The sequence below is a fragment of the Sinohyriopsis cumingii genome, chromosome 19, assembly GCF_028554795.1.
Source record: "Sinohyriopsis cumingii isolate HCF-2022 chromosome 19, ASM2855479v2, whole genome shotgun sequence".
Classification (NCBI taxonomy): Eukaryota; Metazoa; Mollusca; class Bivalvia; order Unionida; family Unionidae; genus Sinohyriopsis; species Sinohyriopsis cumingii.
Window position 1 is genome coordinate 7,748,044 of NC_142979.1, and position 25,131 is coordinate 7,773,174.

The 25,131-nt window shown below is 35.4% G+C and overlaps 1 protein-coding gene and 1 long non-coding RNA gene across 11 annotated transcripts in view; one reads left to right on the forward strand and one right to left on the reverse strand.

Moving 5' to 3' along the window:
• Window positions 1-2,492: 2,492 nt before the first annotated feature.
• Window positions 2,493-25,131, forward strand: part of LOC149775107 (RIMS-binding protein 2-like) — a 381,635-nt gene continuing 358,996 nt past the window's right edge. For all 8 annotated transcript variants that reach the window (XM_089943974.1, XM_089943975.1, XM_089943981.1 and 5 more), the window contains exon 1: window positions 2,493-4,389. In XM_089943974.1, coding sequence (XP_089800100.1) covers window positions 3,355-4,389 — 1,035 coding nt within the window. In that variant the 5' untranslated portion in view covers window positions 2,493-3,354. The remainder of the gene's footprint in view (window positions 4,390-25,131) is intronic.
• LOC149775108 (uncharacterized) overlaps window positions 16,881-25,131 on the reverse strand; it is a 30,697-nt gene continuing 22,446 nt past the window's right edge. For all 3 annotated transcript variants that reach the window (XR_016416470.1, XR_016416472.1, XR_016416471.1), the window contains exon 3: window positions 16,881-17,879. This is a non-coding gene — a long non-coding RNA (uncharacterized LOC149775108). The remainder of the gene's footprint in view (window positions 17,880-25,131) is intronic.

Here is a 25,131-nt window from a genome sequence, read left to right on the forward strand (position 1 = left end):
CAAGTCATTGACATAAACATTGAATACACTTGGCGAAAGAGCATAACCCTGCCAGAGTCAAATTGTCTGACGTCTCCACGACCTGCAACTCTCTCGGATGTGATCGCTGAAGCGCCTGTCGCGAAGGAACAGTTCGAAAGTCTCAACTATCCGGCGCGACAATACTCTGGAAATTTTTAATAACAGCCCTGCCTGCCATACCGTGTCGTATGCCGCTGTTAGATTAAGGAAAACAGTTCCAGCTTTAATGTTCCTCTGAAAACCGTTTTCAACAAACGTAGTCTGGGTTAGGACTTGATCACAAGTGCTGAGGCCTTGCCTGAAGCATGCCTGCTCAACAGTTATGATGTTTTCCAAGTCCAGAACGATTCTTTGGAGAATCAGGCGCTCGAGTACCTTAAAACAGATTGAAGGCAAGGAGATTGGCCGATAGCTCATCGAATTATGTGGATCTTTGCCAGACTTAGTGATTGTAATAATCTTTGCCTGACGCCATAAAGTCGGCATACTGGACAAAGCATGGATCCGTGTTCACGTCAAGCTCACCGACAGCATTTAGGCAAGGCTCCATTCGAGGCTGGAGAAGCAAAGATTCCCATTTGCAAAATGAATTCAGCTTTGAGTCTCGGTTACGTGCCACTGCCAAGAGAAGACCCCGACGTGTCATTGTCCTCTGATCTTCAAACCATTGGACCGGCCCTACGCTTTTTACACACACACACACACACACACACACATTCGTCTGAAAAGTACGAAACATGGAACCAATAACAACATAGCTACAACAATGTAATGGCTGATGTACAAATAAAACACGATTACAAAAAATGTAGCATAATTACTAATTAAAAAAAAAATACTATTTATTCTTGATTTAGACTATGTTTACTCCTATGGCAGAACTAAGCATATTAATAGATTTCGGTATTTTTTAGACTGTGTCCATGCATGCTTTCTCTAGCATATTAATGTAGATGGACAACTGTAATAATAATTACCTATAAATAAATATCTTTCTCAAAGTTTTATGCTTATGAAAGAAATAATACTCTTCTCTATTCTAATTTCATAAAATGAAACAATCTGAGGTTTTGTCACTAGATTATAGTACTAAATACTGACATAAAACGGTACTTGTATGATGCTATTATATCAAGCCTGGAACAAAGAATGAATTGTCTGATGATAAAGTACAAATGGCACAAACCGTGATGACTTCATAACATTGAAATGGTATACATTTTTCTAACGTTGGATCCAATTTCTGTCAACTGTATTCACCTTTTCAAAGACATCCACTAAATTTCTACCGTAAGTCTGCATAAGTGAAAGATATTATGCATTTTTCAGACAAATTAGCCGTTGTGGTCAATCGTGCAGTTTATTGCTGTAAAACTGCACAAATCTTGTCATCAGTATTTAATGTCTGCGTGTTCCTTTTCAGTTATTTTTGTAAAATTAAGAATTGTTAACTGAATATCAAAATTAAAATCTTATTGCTGACTATACATTGTACTCCTCTGTGGACAAACTTTAGTGAATGTATCAAAAGAAAACTAGTTATTGATTATAATAATAGTCTTCGTTTTCTATTAGGTCTTCCTAGATGGAACAGTGCTTCCAACATGTTTGTAAATTAATTATGTACTCAGTTTTTATGAAGTTATGAGAATTTATGTATTCTCAATGATGACAATAATATCTAATAGTAAGAACTGTATATTGAAATCTCTTTGGAACTATGACATTAATATAAATTCACATATTATTAGCAGATGGAACAAATTACTCTTTAACTGTGCCATTTAATTTCATTCTTAACAATACAGGGCACAATTAATTATGTAGATGCACCTGTATACTTGCACGTATGATATATATGTTCTTTTATGTTTACAATGTTTTTAATATATATCTATATTTTAATTTAGATGCATGGACTAAGTAGTCTGAAAAAAAGAAAATTCTTATCATCTTATCTTATCTTTCTTTCCAAAACATTTTAAAAGCAGAGGATGGAAATGGCAGGGATGTTTAAATTAAAGATTTCAGTATTCCTTTCGTAGAGCAGATTTAAAAAAAAAATATTATTATACAGTATTTTTATATTGACAAACTCGTCTCCCTTCCCCACCCCACCCCACCCCAACTTGGTGTTGGCGGCAAAGCAACAAATGAAACATAAACTGGTGTTCTTGGTATACTATAGGTGCTTACTGTGTTACCTTGACGAGTACATTGTATTCATCACAAGATTTTACACAAACAAAGTACTAGGAAGGAAGGATAGAAGAAAGGAACGAGAAGAAATGACAACAAGGTTCCACGTATAGCTGCTTCAAGTGGGGTAATAGTTTTTGGTACAGTTCGTCTTATAATTACATGAAAGAATGACGAAGGCAGTGAAGATCGGTATATTCTCGTCAAGAGTTAACACAACAAGCCTCAGTACATCTCATCACGTGACCACATTCACCTCGGAGTTCAATCTCTTGGCGGTCGTCCAGGTGGAACGACTCATCGCAACCCCTCAAGGCCGGAACAGCTATCCCCGTAAAAATGCCTTAGACTTTTGTGTTTAGGGCGACAACTTTTTCGCCCAAAGGTGTGATATTTTCAACGGAAGGACTTTGTGTTAATGTTAAAACTTTGGGACTCGACAAACCGGGAAACTTCATCAACTGGATATTGTTTACAACATGGCGGCTCACATGTGCAATTGGTGTTTCCAGTTGAAACATGTTTAGTAATAACTTAATTTGCTTTTCCATTTGTTTTTATAATTCCACTTATGCTTATAGTCTGTGAATTAATTATTTTTCCAATTTTGACTTCCGTTTGACGTATATAAAGCCTCCATATAGCTATTTTAAGCAAGCAGATGCCCGTAGCCAGGTACGCTATACAAACTTTTCTGTTCAAACGACACTGAAGAGTCTCTATCTAGTTAAGGTGAATATTTGCGTACGGAATCAAACAGAAGCCAGCATTTGCGTTACTTTTCACTGGATAATGCAAGAATAAAGGAAGTATGACAAGCGCAATATATATTGATTCAGTGAGGAGTATAGTTAGATTTTCAGTATGGTTGAAAATAATGTGCTTTTTCCAGTAAGTGCTACAAGAGAAAGGAATTCATTGATAGGGTGACATTGTTTATTCTAAATTAAAGAAGAACAGTTGTTTTATTATGGAAATTATCTTGCTTATGGAAAAACAGTGGCCGTAAAATTTTCACATCAACTGTTTTAGAACAAACACAAATAGAGAAGGCCTAATTGACTTTTGTATTTTTTTATATAACAAAATGCATTAAAAAGCAAACTTATGAGGCAGTTTTGAAAAGTTGGCAAGATGGAGGTAACATCTAGAAGAAGGATGAAGCACAGCATCAAAGATGTGGACTTTGATTTCGATATCAATGATATAAGCCGAGCATCTACGCCCACGAGTACCTTTAGCTCCAAGTCTGAGGGCCGAAGACGTGAAAAGAACTACTCATCAGATGATTACAAGCGAAAAATTGCACGTCTTAAAAGTGAGCTTGACATGGAGAAGGCTCGTAACAAGAAAATTCACAAGGACAAATCTCATGATTTGAAACAGATACAGGAAGAGTTTGAGATGAGACATCAAAATGATTTGAAGGAATTAGAAGAGCGTCTTCAGTTGGAAAAGAAAGAAGAAATGAAACGATTTGAGGAGGAAGTACTTGTGAAAAAAGATAAAGAAGTTCAGCAAGTATTGAAGTACAAAGAAGAAGAGATTCGTCAACTTAGAATGAAGCATTCGAAAGACAAAGACAGTGCCATAGCGAAAGCAGTAGAGACTGAGCAAAAGAAACAAGAAGAAAAAGAGAAAGAATTGCAGGAACAATTACAAAAACTGAAAGTAGAGAGGGACACGTTTGAACAGAATTTTAAGAAAAAATCTGATGAGCAGATGAAAAAAGAGAAAGAATTTTTGAAAATTAAAGAAGAATATGATATTGAATTACGTAGAATATTGGGAGAATCAAAGAAACTTGCACTGGGAAATTTAGAAAAATTGAAGAAAGCTGAAAAAGCGTTGAGTGAGAATTATGAATCAGAGGATGACAGTTTTATTTTATCAGAACTTGTTGGACTTTCTAATCAAATTGCAAGTGGGGCATCTAGTAGAACAGTGAGTAGGTCAATTGCTTCTCAGTCTGATTTCCTAAAATTAGATGAACATAACATTGATGCATTATTAGCATCAGTAACACCATCTCCAGCTGCCTCACTGACACAACATAGCTCCATTGCTCCTTCCCCAGCTTCCGTTTTTGGCCTTGGTTCTTCTGCGCCACTGCATGTTGGAATAAAATCCAGGTCTTCCTCTGTAACTAGTGAGTCTTCTAAAGATTTGGTAAGTCTGTTGTTTGTCTTTTTAAGAATGTGGAGTGTTAGACTATTAAACTTTTTAAAAATTAATATTTTTACGTACCTAAGGGCCAAACACATCCAAAATGACAAAACTGTATTACAGTAAAACCTGTCTTGAGAGACCACTGCTATGAGAGACCACCTGTTTTGAGAGACCAGAATCTCCATGCACATATTTATTGATTATATAGTGTTACAACCTGTTATGAGAGACCGCCTGTCTTGAGAGACCATTATTTTTTGGCAGAAGGGGTGGTCTTTCAAGACAGGTTCTACTGTAGTACATATTTCATGTATGGTCATTAGTTGACAGTTTATTGCCAAGTAAGGGTCATTACATGGAAAAGTATGGGAAGTACCCAGTGATTAATTGGCAATTAAAAAAAATGGCTGAATGCATTAAAAATTATCAAATTTGCACAAGTTGAAGATAGGGTGCTTTAATCAACCACAGAAAGAAAATGGCATGAATTTTTTCATCTGACAAAGTTATTGAGATCACATCATTTCTAAGTTATTGAGATCACACCGTTTCTAAGTTATTGAGATGACATCGTTTTTACAGCAGAAAGTCAACTTTGCCAATGTCTGGCAGGTCACTAGATTTCTCTTGTTGTTGACTTCATTTTCTTACACTGGACTTATCACAGCTAATTAAAATTATTAAAACAAATTTGATTATTTGTTAATGAGACATAAGCTGCAACCATGTCATGTGACATCGAATATCTTTCTGAGTTAATAGCACTACAATACACTGAAATTAGGAGTATCATATCGATGATGTCATAATGTAATGAGTTTTTGAGTTATGCAATAGCTGATCATATTGATGATGTCATAATTTAACAAGTTTTTGAGTTGTATTATTTTACTAAACTAGACTACTTTAAGTAGTACTGTTATTATGATCACATGAGAATCCCCTAATATAGTCTTCCTTAAGTATAAGACCTTTACCAAAATATGCCATTGCCTGATGCAGGTTCTTCTTAATTGTTAGGTCTTTCCCAGTAAATGCCATTGCCTGGTATGAGTCCTCCTTAATTGTAAGGCCTGTCTCAAAATATGCCATTGCCTGGTATGAGTCCTCCTTAATTGTAAGGCCTGTCTCAAAATATGCCATTGCCTGATATTGTCTTTCTTAAATATGAGGCCTTTCTCAAGATATCATATGGCCTGGTTTGTTCCTCCTTAAATGTAAGGCCTTTCTCAGGATAGGCCATTGCCTGGTATGAATCCTCCTTATATCTTTCCGAGTTAATAGCATTCAAGTACACTGAAGTTAGGAATTGTCATATTGATGATGTCATAATGTAACGAGTTTTGAGTTGTGCAATAGCTGATCATATTGATGATGTCATAATGTAATGAGTTTTTGAGTTGTTAAGTCCTTCTTAAATATAAGGTCTTTCCCAGTAAATGCTATTGCCTGATAGGGTCCTCCTTAAATGTAAGGCCTTTCTCAAGATATGCCATTGCTTTATATGGGTCCTCCTTAATTGTTAGGTCTTTCCCAGTACATGCCATTGCCTGGTATGAGTCCTTCTTAATTATAAGGTCTTTCTCAAGATATGATATTGCCTGATATGGTCCTCTTTAAATATAAGGCCTTTCTCAAGATAAGCCATTGTTTGCAGTGGTCACCATGATATAACTTCCCTCAAGGCAGGTGTGAAATGATTCACTGACATATTGATGCATCAATAATTTGTATAGTTTGATACACACATTGAGACTAGAGGATGAGAATCAATCCAAATGATATTTACTGCATAAATTACTTTCAGTCTGCCATGAATAATTATTAATTATTTGTATCTTTATTCATTATGTGTATCAATATAATCATGTGAAAGGTTGTGTATGATGACATATATTTAACAGTGGTTTTGGTGAATTACTTCACCCTTGCTTTGAGGAGCGTCCATATATGTTAAGGTTTAAAATCCATTTGTTGCTGAGGTACACATTGGTTGAAATGAAATTGTTGGCTTAGGTGTACATTTGTAGCTGCTTTCAAAATTTTAATTATTAATTATTTAATTAATATTAATTATTATTTTTAATTATTAATTATGTAATTAATATTAATTATTATTGCTGTGATTGATGTTTTACTGAGGACAACATTGGTATGACATTGTACATATTGTGTACCTGTGTATATTGTGTACCTGTGTATACCTGTGTATATTGTGTACCTGTGTATATTGTGTACCTGTGTATATTGTGTACCTGTGTATATTTGAGAATAGTCTCCTTTTATGGGTATCTTCTAAAGAGAATCTACTTCCTGATGAGATAGATTTACATTTTACACCATTTTGTACAAATATGTCGACATCTTGCTGTCGAAGCATTGGAAAGCCTAATCCTGCAGGCTCTTGTTTTATTCTGCATTGTCCCTTACTGTGACCTACACTTGATGATCACAAAAAAAGCTGGCCCAATTATAAATGGAGGGTGGATCACAGTGCAGGTTACAGGAATTTTTCAAAGACTATTGGGTAGTCCGATGTACAGCAAAGCAATTATTTTCAATAGGTTTTTTTCTCTCATAAACTGCATATTTGCAATCAATCAGTACTTTAATTAAATTTTTAAAAAATGTAGTTAAAAGTTGTTGAGCCAGATGAAAAATAAAATAGGATGGAAAGCAGAATATATATATATCTTGCAAACACAACTGTTTTTGTTTTATTTGTTTGTCTTGTCTGTGTTTTGTATTTGCCTTTGAAAAAGACTCATTTATAGTAGAAAGTGCTCAGGCTAGTTAGATACTGACACACGTGACCCCTTGCTGGATCCAGTGTGCTTTAAAGGACTATTATTGTTTTGTATATGCCTTTGAAAAAGACTCATTTAGAGTAGAAAGTGCTAAGGGTAGTTAGATACTGACACACGTTACCCCTTGCTGGATCCTGGAGTGTGCTTTAAAGGATTACCGTATGATATATAGCTTCTTTAAATAGTCATTATTATGATTTTATATTATCATTATTATTATTATTATTATTATTATTATAAACACTCAGAAATTATTATGCGACCAGAAGCTCAAAATTTAAGCAGTGTTAAAAATGGACCACTATAGAATAGTGAGACTGTAATTTTATTGATCATTCTTTGGTTGTACACAGGTCCTTTGAAAACCTTACCATAGTTCTTATGGATAAAAAGTGTAGAGAAGTTTATCATAATTCTGCATACTTTTTTTTTGTAAATAATTTAACTTTTTTGATTCTTGATTTATCATTTTATAATTAGTTCAGTTTATATGTCATCATTCATGCATGTTTGAAGACCCTCATTTTATCTGTGAACCTCGATCATATTGTTGGTTTGCTCCGTGCCTCCTTCCTCTGAGGGGACAAGTGCATGAAAAGTTACATTGATTTGTGGGCTGAATGAACAGCTTTGGTCTTTGTATACAGTGTATATATATTTCTTGATTTTGGTTTGCCAAAGTTTGCCAACATTATGGCAAGTCCATTTCAGTCATAACACTTCAGTGACTTATAAATCAAAGTCAGTTATTCTGGTATTTAGACAATGCTTCCTTCAGCTCATATATTTTAATGAACATATACCTGCCATAAGTCTGTTTTGATTCTAGGGTCATCTAAATCATCTCTGTGAATTAGTGCATGAACACAATGACTAGATCCTATCTTCTTGTCTAATCACAGATTGACTGGATCCTATCTTCTTGTCTAATCACAACTTGACTGGATCATATCTTCCTTGTCTAATCACAACTTGACTGGATCATATCTTCCTTCTCTAATCTTAAATTGACTGGATCCTATCTTCCTTCTCTAATCACAACTTCACTGGATCCTATATTCCTTGCCTAATCACAACTTGACTAGGTCCTATCTTCCTTGTCTAATTACAAATTGACAGATCCTACCTTCTAATCACATACTTTCTCTAAATTTGACTGAATTTTACCTTCCATCTCTATCATGAATTGATTTGATTTCACCTTCCATCTGTATCATGAATTGACTGGATTTCACCTTGCATCTCTATCTTGAATTGATTTGATTTCACCTTCCATCTGTATCATGAATTGACTGGATTTCACCTTGCATCTCTATCATGAATTGATTTGATTTCACCTTCCAACTCTATCATGAATTGACTGGATCTCACCTTCCATCTCTATCATGAATTGATTTGATTTCACCTTCCATCTCTATCATGAATTGACTGGATTTTACCTTCCATCTCTTATCATGAATTGACTGGATTTCACCTTACATCTCATATCATGAATTGACTGGATTTCACCTTCCATCTCTATCATGAATTGACTGGATTTTACCTTCCATCTCTATCATGAATTGACTGGATTTTACCTTCCATCTCTATCATGAATTGACTGGATTTCACCTTCCATCTCTATCATGAATTGACTGGATTTCACCTTCCATCTCTATCATGAATTGACTGGATTTCACCTTCCATCTCTATCATGAATTGGCTGGATTTCACCTTACATCTCATATCATGAATTGACTGGATTTTACCTTCCATCTCTTATCACAAAGCGATTGGATCCTGTCTTCACAAATTTACTGGATTTTACCTTCTTTCTCAGGGTACCAGGTGGTCGAGTGGTTTAAAGCACTCACCTTTACCAATCACTGCCCTCTCACCTCTGTCTGCATGGGTTCAAGTCTTGGATGTGTGAATGTGAGAATGCTGCCAGGAGCTTCCAGTGGGTTGGTGGTTCCTATCGGGGTTTTCCTTGGTTCTTTTTCCACCAGTTATACTGGCTGCCATGCACAGTGTATTTTCACTGAGAAATGGCATTAAATCCCAAAACAACAACTGTTCTTCTCTGACAACAGATTGAAATCTAATTAACAGAAAGGGTATAAACAAACCAAACTATATAAGGCAGTTCAGATGTACATCATTTTTGACCTTATCTGTACAGTTTGAATCGGACATGTGCAATGTTGTAATTTTGTCAGCCCTAAGCTCCGTATCTACAAGTGAAGAATTCCTTGCTTTTTCCTCCTGTGTATCTTCAAATTTTGCATTAAGCACATTGTTGAATAAACAAATTACAGAAAATGCTATCAAAATTGAGTGTGATGCTGTTATCAAAGCATGTGGCATTTTGCAATGTTAAAGTAAGTTTCAAGTGCTTTATTTTTGGTGTACGATTGATCTGCATAATTTGGGGTATGGAATATATGACTTGGCCTTACTACAGATATACACTGCAGAAGACTGCTAGCTATCTCCACTTGGTCATTTTCACAGCCTGGACTTCAAAGTTAATTGGAAAAAATAATGAACTGATAACCTTTGGAACCTTTTATATTTATTTTTTTAACTTCTAGAAGCAGGTAATGTATACTCAGGTAAAATTTGTTTTTCCTATTTTAATAGCTGCTAAAGTTGGTGTACTTTGGACTACATCATCGTCATTGTTGAAATACATGGGTGCAAGGAAATTTGTGCTGCATTGCCAGACTACTGAACTCAGGTTATCATTTTGGAATGTTTCTTGTAATTCACTTGATCTTGCATAATTGGGTGATACCGATGATTATACAGGTACAATACCTGTGTAATGTACCAGCAAATAGGAGTCATTACAATGTGAATTTCAATTTGGTTTTATAAATCACAGACAATTAAGGAGTTTCAGTTTTCTTGTACTTTGACGGCATTGCAAATCTCAGCCTTTAATGACAACCATTATATCACCTTTTTTCAAACTAGAAGTGTAATTTGTTAAACTAGACTAGCTGACTTCCATTTACATTTTTTTTATTGACTGTGTAACATAATATGTGTATCTTGTCAGCTTTAATTGTTTCCCTAAAGATTATTTGATAGTCCAATTCAACTATTCTTGCTTTAATAAAGATATTAGTCAATACAAATGTGCGGGAAAAGTGGGAGCATTAGGTGTCAACTCTTTTATTAGCCACACATTTTACCTTATTCATGCATTCATGTGGAAAAGTTGTGCAGAATTCATGATTAATTCATTCACAATTTACAGGAATCTCATAGGTTATTGAAACAAAATTCTGCAACTGAAAGCAAAGTTTCCCTGACCACATGTCAAACAAACATGTACACTGAATCTCAATGTTAAACATATTAAACCCAGCAATTGGTCAAATTCCTCTAATGATAAATCCAAATTCATAAAAAAAACCACACCCTGGAATTGGCCATATTTTTCCAATAAGTTCATGCTTCATGATAAAACCACCCACACCCTGGAAATGGCCATATTTTTCCAATAAGAAGCCCATGCTCAATGGTAGACCATAAACACATAACCCAAGAATTGACCATTGACCCATTTTTCCAATGATAAGCCTATGCTTGATGATAAAATCACGCACCCACACAAAAACAATCCATATTGCTCCAGTAAAAAGCCCATGATTGATGACAAGAAAATTTACACATAAAAATTTGACCGTTAATTTAGATAACCTAATTCAAATCCCTATTAAATCATCAACCTTTGTGTCAACTATCCAAGAACTACCTCTGCGTGTTGCATTATTCAATGCACAATCAGTGGGACCACCGGAAAAGCGCACAGAGATAGTTCATTTTATCCATGATCAGAATATCGACATCTTTTTCCTGACAGAAACATGGCTAAAAACATGAGGCGATGAGCCCAAGTGCGTGGATCTTACACCCACCGGTTACTCCATCAAGTTGTTCCCCCACCACTCTTGCGGAGGTGGAATTGCAGTCATCACAAAGAACTCCATGATCAAACATCTTAACCACACCACAGCTTTCAATTTCTACCACACATCATTTGAACTAGTTCAAGCCACACTCACAATGGAACAAAGGTCAGTCCATTTTTTCTGCTTATACTGCCCTCCTCCTAGTAGAAAAAACAACCTGACTGAATCTGTCTTTTTGGAGCAGTTTCCAAATCTCCTGGACCATGGAAATTCAACCTCAAACAGTCAGTTAACCAACCCACCCATAAACATGGTCACATTTTACACTGGATTCTTCATAGACCTGATGATAATATTCTACGGTCCTCCCTGGTATCCCATGAACTTACGTCAGATCACCTCTGCATTATATGCCATCTTGACGTACCAGTCCCTAACCCTCCACCTTTATTTGCTACTAAAAAAACCTCTGTATGATAAATAGAACCAAACTAATGCATGACATCCAAGCAAACTGATCAACATGCTTACCTCCTACAGCAGAACAACTCGATAACTGCCTGCGTTCATTGCTTGACAAACATGCCCCAGCCACCAAGTGCAGAGTATCAATTCAAAAGTGTTCTCCATGGTATAGCAGTGATAGGGACCAGCTTCGCACTGCTAAAAGAGACGGCCGTAAAGCTGAGAGACTCTGGCTTTCCACCAGACTCACTATTCATAAGCAAATCTATGAAGCCACTAAGAAGAATGTCACAAATATAGTCCATGCAGCAAAATCAGCCCACTACACTACTAAGATCATGGAAAGTTCCAGCTGCAAAGAGCTCTTCGAGATTACTGACAAGCTAATGTCCATTAACAAATCTACACCACTTCCAATTACCTTCTCTCCAGTTGACCTTCCGGACATGTTTGCAAATTTCTTCCGTGACAAAGTACAAACCATTAGAGATAAGCTTGACAGCACAATTTCAATTGATTTGTCATCGCCATACAGTTGGGATACAGAATTTCAGCGGCAACCTTTAGCAGCATTTGAACATGTCTCTAGGGATTTAGTACGTACAATCCTGATGAAGAGTGCATCAAAGTCATGTGAACTTGATCCAATTCCAACATCACTGCTACTTGAGTGCTTAGAACCAGTATTGCCTTCACTAACTGATGTTATTAATACCTCTCTCTCATCCGGGGAATTCCCATCATTTTTCAAAACTGCCATTGTAAAGCCTCTGCTGAAGAAACCAACACTTGACCATAATGATTTAAAGAACTACCGCCAATTTCTAATCTCCCATTCATATAAAAAAACCTTAGAAAAGGTTGTTCTATCCCAGCTTGTATCTCATTTGAATTCAAACAGTCTTTTTAGCAATGTACAATCTGCATATTGCCCTTGCCCCAGTACTGAAACTACTCCTCTAAAAGTAGTTAATGACACTCTCTCTGCTTTGGATAGCGGAAAGATTACAGTCCTCACCCTACTTGGTTTGTCAGCAGCATTTGACACAATAGACCATGATATATTACTTCACCGTCTCCAGCATGTATTTGGCATTCATGATACAGCTTTACTGTGGTTCAAGGCCTACTTAGTCAACAGGACACAAATTGTGTCTGCAAATGGAATACACTCCAGCCCAGTTGATCTGTGTTGTGGTGTTCCACAGGGGTCTGTTGTTGGACCTGTTCTCATCATTCTATACACTCAGCCGCTCTCAAGTGTCATACATCATCATCCAGTGTCTCACCAATTGTGATCATTGGTCATATTTCTCCAACGATAAGAACCCCACACACATGAATTGGCCATATTTCTTCAAAAATAGACCCATGCTTGAAAGACCACATACACCCTTGAATTGGTCATATTTCTCCAACGATAAGAACCCCACACACATGAATTGGCCATATTTCTTCAAAAATAGGCCCATGCTTGATGATAAGACCACCTCTCACCTAACAAATATACTGGTTAGGGAGGCAAAGTTGTATTATTAAAAGATGTTGTTTTTTTACATGGAAAATAACAGTAAAGTTTCTAGCATAGATGATGGACATGTATGACCCAGTTTCCAGTAGCCAGGCCTGTGCTGTGTGGCCTGAATGTTTATTTTAATGGCAAAGTTTTTCTCATTTACACCAGACTAATACTGTATGAACCCCTCCACCCCTTTTAAATGATTTAAAATGGATAAGTGTGCATCCAACTCAACTACATTCATATAAATTAGTATGGTAATCATTCTCAAATGCTATAAAATAATGATCAGATTTGTTTTAAATTATCATTAGCTGTTAAAAGATGTGTGTGTGTGTGTATATATATATATATATATATATATATATATATATATATATATATATATATATATATATATATATATACCTGTGTTTATGCTAAATCCAAATAACATAGTATCTGTTGGAATAAACTGTCCTAAAAATTGACCGTTTTGAAAAATTACATCTTTGTCCAAGAAAGAGCAGGCCTGGTCTGGCCAAGTGGTCAGATGCCTTTACAGTCCACACACTTCTCACCTTTATCCATGTGGCTTGGAGTCTTGTAATGGTTTGGTCAACTTTATCCATGTGGCTTGGAGTCTTGTAATGGTTTGGTCACCTTTATCCATGTGGCTTGGAGTCTTGTAATGGTTTGGTCACCTTTATCCATGTGGCTTGGAGTCTTGTAATGGTTTGGTCAACTTTATCCATGTGGCTTAGAGTCTTGTAATGGTTTGGTCAACTTTATCCATGTGGCTTGGAGTCTTGTAATGGTTTGGTCAACTTTATCCATGTGGCTTGGAGTCTTGTAATGGTTTGGTCAACTTTATCCATGTGGCTTGGAGTCTTGTAATGGTTTGGTCAACTTTATCCATGTGGCTTGGAGTCTTGTAATGGTTTGGTCAACTTTATCCATGTGGCTTGGAGTCTTGTAATGGTTTGGTCAACTTTATCCATGTGGCTTGGAGTCTTGTAATGGTTTGGTCACCTTTATCCATGTGGCTTGGAGTCTTGTAATGGTTTGGTCACCTTTATCCATGTGGCTTGGAGTCTTGTAATGGTTTGGTCAACTTTATCCATGTGGCTTGGAGTCTTGTAATGGTTTGGTCAACTTTATCCATGTGGCTTGGAGTCTTGTAATGGTTTGGTCACCTTTATCCATGTGGCTTGGAGTCTTGTAATGGTTTGGTCAACTTTATCCATGTGGCTTGGAGTCTTGTAATGGTTTGGTCACCTTGGGTATGTGAGAAGACTTACCAGTGGCATCTTGTGAGTTGTTGGTTCTTACCCAGGTTCTTTCTCAATGAAATATGCTGGCCACCATGTATGGCCTATCACGTACCAAAAAATGACGTTATATCCACAAAACCAAACCAAACCTATGAAGAGAAAGTTGAATAATTAATCAGTCACAGGATGGAAACAAATGTGAATAGGCAGTGAGCAGAATCTTGCAAATAATTTTAGTTTTAAAAAACGTTTAACAAAATCAGTTTCTCGAGGCTAAGCTGCCCCTTCATCATGAACAGCGGTTTGTACATAAACAACGTGTAAAATAGTAGCTCTTTATGGATGACAAGATTTTTAAACGTAAAAAAAGTTCTGACAACATGCATCCAGCTGAAATATACTGAAGTCGTCTTTAAAGAGAAAACTTTATTAAAATTACAGCCCAAAAAACGGCCTAGTTATTGGACCAAGCATCTAATCAGTTGAACTACTGTGTCAGTCAACATAACTAAGTTTTGTTTGATATGCTTATCTCAGTTGCCAAATAACAGATGACTTTGAATTAACTGAACTCTACAGGTGTGATCAAAACATTTTGTACTGAAGCATATCTCACATTAGACACAGCACTAATTTCCATGTGTGCTTGCCCATAGTAAAATTTCCTTGACTGAGGCAGTTTTCATTCCAGAAGTAGAAAATGTGGGGCTCACTGGTTACAAGCAGGTCCAAAAAAAAAGGGGGCAGGGTGATTGGGTTAAAAAAGGGTAAAAAATGAGCCAATCTGTGCAGAAATTTGCAACATTTTGCTGTCTGTGAGAAATGTCGAAAAGAAAAATGGGAAAACAATAAAATAGATGTAATTTAATAATCACAACAATCTGTGGTCAATAATAGACAGTAGGACTGCATCATGAACATCAGCAGATGCTAATGATCGCCATGGGAATCTGTGTTGCAAAATTTTCAGGTCATTGTCTGACATTAGGTTTCCAGGTCATTGTCTGACATTAGGTTTTCAGGTCATTGTCTGACATTAGGTTTTCAGGTCATTGTCTGACATAAGGTTTTCAGGTCATTGTCTGGTCTGACATTAGGTTTTCAGGTCAATATCTGACATTAGGTTTTCAGGTCAATGTCTGACATTAAGTTTTCAGGTCATTATCTGATATTAGGTTTTCAGGTCATTATCTGACATTAGGTTTTCAGGTCAATGTCTGACATTAGGTTTTCAGGTCAATGTCTGACATTAGGTTTTCAGGTCATTATCTGACATTAGGTTTTCAGGTCATTGTCTGACATAAGGTTTTCAGGTCATTGTCTGGTCTGACATTAGGTTTTCAGGTCAATATCTGACATTAGGTTTTCAGGTCAATGTCTGACATTAAGTTTTCAGGTCATTATCTGACATTAGGTTTTCAGGTCATTATCTGACATTAGGTTTTCAGGTCAATGTCTGACATTAGGTTTTCAGGTCATTATCTGACATTAGGTTTTCAGGTCATTGTCTGACATTAGGTTTTCAGGTCATTATCTGATATTAGGTTTTCAGGTCATTGTCTGACATTAGGTTTTCAGGTCATTATCTGACATTAGGTTTTCAGGTCATTGTCTGACATTAGGTTTTCAGGTCATTATCTGACATTAGGTTTTCAGGTCATTGTCTGACATAAGGTTTTCAGGTCATTGTCTGGTCTGACATTAGGTTTTCAGGTCAATATCTGACATTAGGTTTTCAGGTCAATGTCTGACATTAAGTTTTCAGGTCATTATCTGACATTAGGTTTTCAGGTCATTATCTGACATTAGGTTTTCAGGTCAATGTCTGACATTAGGTTTTCAGGTCATTATCTGATATTAGGTTTTCAGGTCAATGTCTGACATTAGGTTTTCAGGTCATTGTCTGACATTAGGTTTTCAGGTCAATGTCTGACATTAGATTTTCAGGTCATTATCTGACATTAGGTTTTCAGGTCATTGTCTGACATTAGGTTTTCAGGTCATTGTCTGACATTAGGTTTCCAGGTCATTATCTGACATTAGGTTTTCAGGTCATTGTCTGACATTAGGTTTTCAGGTCAATGTCTGACATTAGGTGCTATATTGTGCAAAACAAAATGCTCCAGAACAATATCAACTACCGTATAGAGAGTATGCGTATATTTTTCTTTAATTTTCTTTACTTTTTTATGTTTTTAAAATATGAATTAAACTATTTACGTAACACAAATTTCGTGATATTACCAAGCCTAGTTTCTTATGCGTTTGGGATGACCTACTCATGTTATATTTAGGTAGCACTTATGTGCTTTAAATAAAAAGTTTGTAAAATTTTTTTTTTTTTTGTAAGCTTAAAATTTATAAGTGACAGGGGGATTGCAGACAGTGGGAAATTTAACATTAACAAAAGTGTCCTGATTGTAATAAATTCCGGGTCTTTAGGGTTAGGGTTATATTTGTAAGGTTTCTTGCTTGCTTAAAATCTACTGGTGTTGGCATATCCAGAGGTCAGGAGACTTGCAGAGAAAGAAGTTCTGAGAAATCATGAAATCCCAACAATTTACTGTGCCATTTTGGACATTATTTTGATCATGTGACTTCAATCAACACAGCAGAAACTATACATTGTAATTAATATAGGACTACCTATGTTATGGTATTATATTTAAAAAAAAAAAGGTCAAAATATTTAATCAGCTGCAACTTGCACAAGCAGTTTAGTTGTTTTTTTTTTTTAAAAACTTCACCAGAAAATGACAGTTGAAAATATTTCAAAACAAACTTTACACAACCCTTATAAATGTTAGGTGAGAGCACATGCAGATGTGTAGTGTTCTGCATTCAGACATAATGGTGGGTGAGTAACCTCAACTTAAAAACTATATGTACCTGTTAAGGTGTCTAATTCAAAGCAAGATCTGGATCTTTTGGACTGTCAGTTTTTAGTGAAGTTTTGAAAACTATTTAAATTTTTTTTATAAATTGCTTGTTCTAGTGGTAGGTGATAAACTGTTTATACCTATTTGTAATTACAGTAATGTAATCAAAGTAGTCATATAAAATATAATTAGTTACAATGTATAGTTTCTGCAGTGCTCATTTGAACAAAATTCATGGTGCAATGATCAAGAAAAGTACATAAAGAAATGCTAGGCATCTTTACACTTTCTGATGAACTATATTAATCCTCAGTTCAGGAAATCTCAGAATTACTTAATCCTCAGTTCAGGATAGCTCAAGATAAACTCAATCCTCATTTTTGCATGTCTCAGGATTACTTAATCCTCAGCTCAGGATATCTCAGGATTACTTAATCATCAGTTCAGGATATCTCAAGATTACTCAGTCCTCAGTTCATGGTATCTCAGGATTACTTCATCCTCAGTTGAGGATATCTCAGGATTACTTAGAAGACTGGAAACTGCAGACTATTTCACCAAAATACACCAGGATGTCACAATATAGGCACAGGATATCTTGGTACATTCAGCTGCCTAACAGTTTATTTTTGTTTGGCGCTTGCAAGACTTGGACTTTGATGGCACTGTAACAAAGATATGAATGGTTTACAATTATAAATAAAAATTTTCAAAAAGCCAGTTATTTATAATGATTTTTTAAAACCAATTAAAAAAAAAATAATGAACAGTGATCAACAGGATAATGTACCATGATGCAAAATTGTTTTTTGCTGATTGAAATTTATTACCAGTACTCATCTTTGTGCCGTCCACATTTACCAACTCTTTTTTTGGAATTCATTTACCAACTCTTTTTTGGAATTCATTTACCAACTCTTTTTTGGAATTCATTTACCAACTCTTTTTTGGAATTCATTTACCCACCTGTGTGCTCTTTCCCTCTGAGTCGACACATTGCACTGTCTACCTTCTATAAACTAGGCATGTATTTTTTCAACACAGTTTACCCTGCAATCAGACCTCCAGATAAGTACATAGTGTATTTGCATATTTTAGATCGAGTATCTGTAAATTGAGTATTTATATATTTTAAATTGAGTATTTATATATTTTAAATTGAGTATTTATATATTTTAAATTGAGTATTTGTATATTTTAAATTGAGTATTTATATATTTTAAATTGAGTATTTGTATATTTTAAATTGAGTATTTATATATTTTAAATTGAGTATTTATATATTTTAAATTGAGTATTTGTATATTTTAAGTTGAACGTTTGTATATTTTAAATTGAGTATTTGTATATTTTAAGTTGAACGTTTGTATATTTTAAATTGAGTATTTGTATATTTTAAATTGAGTATTTATATATTTTAAATTGAGCATTTGTATATTTTAAATTGAGCATTTATAGATATTGAATTGAGCATTTGTATATTTTAAATTAAGCATTTATAGATATTGAATTGAGTATTTATATATTTTAAATTGAGTATTTGTATATTTTAAATTGAGTATTTATATATTTTAAATTGAACGTTTGTATATTTTAAATTGAGTATTTATATATTTTAAATTGAGTATTTATATATATTAAATTGAGTATATATTTTAAATTGAGCATTTATATATTTTAAATTGAGCAGTTGCATACTTTAAGCAGCATATTTTTATATTTTATGCAAATTGACTAAAATAGATAAAGATGTTTTTTTAATGTGTTCAAATTACACATTTTTTTAAAAATAGTATAAAGCATCTATCCCAGAGTTGAGTGGTATCATTGTTATGAACATTATCAGACATAAAAGCACACACACTATTTATGTCTTCCACCCCACTGAATCAATTGTCCTTTGTCTACCTGGTTGTTTGTGTATCTCATGATGCAACTACAGTGTATTGTCATGCCAAAAATGAGGTAATTAAAAAAGGACAAATTCCAAAGCTTGAATGGGTTTGAGTTTACTTTTGGTAGAGGTATGTAACTTGTTTATTGGGCAGATATCAATAGACAGGGCTGTAAAAGGAATGTTGAACCTGCTTCTATGCCCCATATATTAGTGCCAAGATAAATAAATCCAGTACCACTAGCAAAAATTGTGGAATTGTTTATTGTGTATGCCAATTGTATTTGATATAATACTGATACAAGTCTAAATGCACGTTACTAGTATTATTACTAATCTTACAATGTTGTTTTATGTGCACTATTCAACCCATCCAGGAAAGTCATAAAATATGTGTATTTGTGTTGTTCTCTCCCAAATGTATGTTCCACGCAAGATTTTTCTCTCCCGCTGATTTTAATTCATCCTATAAATTAAATCATCACTGACTTGAAATGTTCACTTATCTTAGGTTGCTTCGTGAACCCTGACAAAACACTGATTTCACTACTGATTTGCCAACTTGTATAAATTAGCCTTGGAAACAGACGTTCATACTTCAGTAATGATATCTGGATTTTTTGCCCGTTGCTCAACTCACCAAGATCAAAGACAGTCAGCTTATATGAGAGGTCTGTGATGAACTGGACATCAAGAGAAGTTGTATGGGGTTGTTTTTGCCCATGAACTGACTCATTGCCTGCCTGTCCAGACAAGTTTTGACTCTTAGCCTGCCTGTACAGACAAGTTTTGACTCTTTGCCTGCCTGTACAGACAAGTTTTGACTCTAAGCCTGCCTGTACAGACAAGTTTTGACTCTTTGCCTGCCTGTACAGACAAGTTTTGACTCTAAGACTGCCTGTACAGACAAGTTTTGACTCTATGCCTGCCTGTCCAGACAAGTTTTAAGTACTGAATAATCCCTGACCCTAATGAAAAGGAATTTACCTTGTATTCAAAGATGAACTTTTGTCTTCAGAGGTGATGTTAATTCACAGGCATATAGATGAAGATATCTAATCTGAATATACAGGTGACACTTACATAAAAAGACATCTGTTTCTGCTGTGATAACATGACATGGCTTTTCCCACCATGAATTAATTATATTTTCTGTAAGGATAAAAACTGTGTTGTTTTCAAACCTGACCTATTAACATCATTGAGTTAGGCTGACAGTGTGACTGGACTATGGTGAGTACAAGTGACATACATAATAGCCTGTACCTAAAAAATGCTATATTCGTCAATCAAAACTTCAATTTGCATACTTCGAATGTCACCGTTGATATGCTTCATTGACTGTGTATTGCAGAGATAATCTACTATTGGTTAGGAAACACATGGCCTCTGACCATACAAGGCCAGCACCATTCACAAGGGACATTTATATAAGAAATTTGCACTAGGGGGATTAGAATGGTATTTGTAGTCAGGTGACCGTTATATACAGTGTGACTATTAGAACTGTATTTGTAGTCAGGTGACTGTTATAATACAGTGTGACTATTAGAATGGTATTTGTATTCAGGTGACCATTATATACAGTGTGACTATTAGAATGGTATTTGTAGCCAGGTGACCGTTATAATACAGTGTGACTTTTAGAATTGTATTTGTAGTCAGGTGACTTATAATACAGTTTGACTATTAGAATGGTGTTTGTAGTTAGCTGACAGTTATTATACAGTGTGATTGTTAGAATGGTATTTGTATTCAGATGATGGTTATAATACAGTGTGACTATTAGAACTGTATTTGTAGTCAGGTGACGGTTATATTCAGTGTGACTGTTAGAATGGTATTTGTAGTTGGGTGATGGTTATAAGACAGTGTGACTATTAGAATGGTATTTGTAGTCAGGTGACGGTTATAATGCAGTGTGACTATTAGAATGGTATTTTTAGTCAGGTGACCGTTATAACACAGTGTGGCTAATAGAAAGGTATTTGTAGTCGGGTGACGGTTATGAGACAGTATGACTATTAGAATGGTATTTGTAGTCAGGTGACGGTTATAATACAGTGTGACTATTAGAATGGTACTTGTAGTCAGGTGATGGTTATAATACAGTGTGACTAATAGAATGGTATTTGCAGTCAGGTGACGGTTGTATACAGTGTGACCATTAGAATTGTATTTGTAGCCAGGTAACAATTGTATACAGTGTGACTATTAGAACTGTATTTGTAGTCAGGTGATGGTTATAATACAGTGTGACTATTAGAATGGTATTTGTAGTCAGGTGATGGTTATAATGCAGTGTGACTAATAGAATGGTATTTGTAGTCAGGTGACAGTTATAATACAGTGTGACTATTAGAATGGTATTTGTAGTCAGGTGATGGTTATAACACAGTGTGGCTAATAGAATGGTATTTGTAGTCAGGTGACGGTTATGAGACAGTGTGACTATTAGAATGGTATTTGTAGTCAGGTGACAGTTATAATACAGTGTGACTAATAGAATGGTATTTGCAGTCAGGTGATGGTTGTATACAGTGTGACCATTAGAATTGCATTTGTAGTCAGGTGACAATTGTATACAGTGTGACTTAGAACTGTATTTGTAGTCAGGTGACGGTTATAATACAGTGTGACTATAAGAATGGTATTTGTAGTCAGGTGATGGTTATAATGCAGTGTGACTAATAGAATGGTATTTGTAGTCAGGTGACAGTTATAATACAGTGTGACTAATAGAATGGTATTTGTAGTCAGGTGATGGTTATAACACAGTGTGGCTAATAGAATGGTATTTGTAGTCAGGTGACAATTATAATACAGTGTGACTAATAGAATGGTATTTGTAGTCAGGTGATGGTTATAATGCAGTGTGACTAATAGAATGGTATTTATAGTCAGGTGACAGTTATAATACAGTGTGACTAATAGAATGGTATTTTGTAGTCAGGTGACGGTTATAATGCAGTGTGACTAATAGAATGGTATTTGTAGTCAGGTGACAATTATAATACAGTGTGACTAATAGAATGGTATTTGTAGTCAGGTGACGGTTATAATACAGTGTGACTATTAGAATGGTATTTGTAGTCAGGTGATGGTTATAATACAGTGTGACTTTTAGAATGGTATTTTTAGTCAGGTGACAGTTATAATACAGTGTGACCATCAGAACAGGTTTGATGGTATTCCTAGTAGGTCCACTGCATGAATGGAATCTGAGTAACTTTTACCTAGTATGATCGTAAATGCTTATTTCTGGAGCCTGAACAGTTTAGTCAGAAATGTTTTGGTGACAGTTTTCCAGTAATAATAAGAATAATGATAACAATAATAATAACAATAATGATAACAATAATAATAAGAATAATGATAACAATAATGATAACAATAATGATAACAATAATCAAAGTAGACTGAACATAACTTTGATGTAATATACTATTATCCTCGGAGACTCTCGGAATGGAAAAAAAATAAAATTAAATTGTACACTTAAGAAATCTGCAATGAAACTGAAACTAAATTCAGACTTGGAGACGTAATCCAGCTGATAAGTTTCAGACACACAAGGGACCAGATTATTTACAGTTAGCAAATACTGTTGTAGGCTTATCAGTGATAACATGGGTTCTTATAGTCACTTACGATTTACCTATTCACATGTACATATAATACTAAGTGTCTTTTCCTCTTGCTGTTATAGTGTAGTACATGTGTATAGGTACAGCATAGACCCAGATTGTAGTACATGTGTATAGGTACAGCATAGACCCTGATTGTACTTCATGTGTATAGGTACAGCGTAGACCCTGAATGTAGTACATGTGTATAGGTACAGCATAGACCCAGATTGTACTTCATGTGTATAGGTACAATGTAGACCCTGATTGTAGTACATGTGTATAGGTACAGCATAGACCCTGATTGTAGTACATGTGTATAGGTACAGCATAGACCCTGATTGTAGTACATGTGTATAGGTACAGCGTAGACCCAGATTGTAGTACATGTGTATAGGTACAGTGTAGACCCTGATTGTAGTAAATGTGTATAGGTACAGCATAGACCCAGATTGTAGTACATGCGTATAGGTACAGTGTAGACCCTGATTGTAGTACATGTGTATAGGTACAGTGTAGACCCAGATTGTAGTACATGTGTATAGGTACAGCATAGACCCAGATTGTACTTCATGTGTATAGGTACAGCGTAGACCCTGATTGTAATACATGTGTATAGGTACAGCATAGACCCAGATTGTACTTCATGTGTATAGGTACAGTGTAGACCCTGATTGTAGTACATGTGTATAGATACAGCATACACCCAGATTGTACTTCATGTGTATAGGTACAGCGTAGACCCTGATTGTAGTACATGTGTATAGGTACAGCATAGACCCAGATTATACTTCATGTGTATAGGTACAGCGTAGACCCTGATTGTAGTACATGTGTATAGGTACAGCATAGACCCAGATTGTAGTACATGTGTATAGGTACAGTGTAGACCCTGATTGTAGTACATGTGTATAGATACAGCATACACCCAGATTGTACTTCATGTGTATAGGTACAGCGTAGACCCTGATTGTAGTACATGTGTATAGGTACAGCATAGACCCAGATTATACTTCATGTGTATAGGTACAGCGTAGACCCTGATTGTAGTACATGTGTATAGGTACAGCATAGACCCAGATTGTAGTACATGTGTATAGGTACAGTGTAGACCCTGATTGTAGTAGATGTGTATAGGTACAGTGTGGACCCAGATTGTAGCACATGTGTATAGGTACAGTGTAGACCCTGATTGTAGTAAATGTGTATAGGTACAGTGTAGACCCTGATTGTAGTAAATGTGTTTAGGTACAGTGTAGACACAGATTGTAGTACACGTGTATAGGTACAGCGTAGACCCAGATTGTACTACGTGTGTATAGGTACAGTGTAGACCCAGATTGTACTGCGTGTGTATAGGTACAGTGTAGACCCAGATTGTGTGTGTGTGCTTTGGATTTTTAACGTAGCTTTAACAATTTTTCAGTCATATCGCTAAAATGTCTGCAGTGTGGCAGTGTACCATCATGTCCCACCCAGACACATTATCCTGACACGAGGCCAACCAGTAACACTAAAACCTCTTAATGCTGAGCATCTAGTGAGGCAGCTGTTAGTACCATTTGTTAAATCTGAGCCACAGTGCCTACCAAGTTGGTTATACTTTATTCGTCACTGGTCATAACCGTCTCAAATAGTTGGGGAAAATGACTCCATCTTGAATAGGGCAAGTTGGTGAAAATGGGGTTAAGTTAGTGTAGACAATTCAAAATGTGCAATTGTCCAGCAGTTATTTAAACCTTGTATGTTTTTGCAAGATGATTAAAATACAGTGAAATAATCTTAAAATTGGACAAACAAATATTAAAACTTTTCATATTTGGCTTTATCACTTATAATTGTTCTATAAAAAACTGCATCCTTGAAAAATAGGATAGTTAACACATTAACCCCTGGAGGTTTTTGACATTTTTGCCTGAAAATCGGGTAGGAAACACATTTTGAAAGCTATTTCTGAATAGAGCCGAAAACACCAAATCCCCGGTGATCTTTCAATAACATACAGCCTAGTTGTGTTAGAAACATCATTTTTCATTGGCTATTAATTTGACTCGCACATGAGTAGAAGGGTAAAAGTTGGATTTCTTTTGTTTTTTGTGCTAAACAGAGCCATTTTTTTTTGTATCGAGACCACTCTTTATTCCAAATGCCCATCTTATCCTACTTTTTGCAAAGGCTTATCTGTGTGTTTGCAGTTCATACCGGTTTGCCTTACATCTGAAACCGAAAAGTCTAAAATCCGGACACAAAATCGGATTTTGACCACATGCAAATTTTGGGTAGAAAAACGTCAGGTCCAAAAATGAGTTTTTTTTATTATCTGTATTTTGAAGTGCAACTAGATATTCCAGATTTTTTGGTATCATTGTAGAGCTACATCTGTCTACCTTTACCACC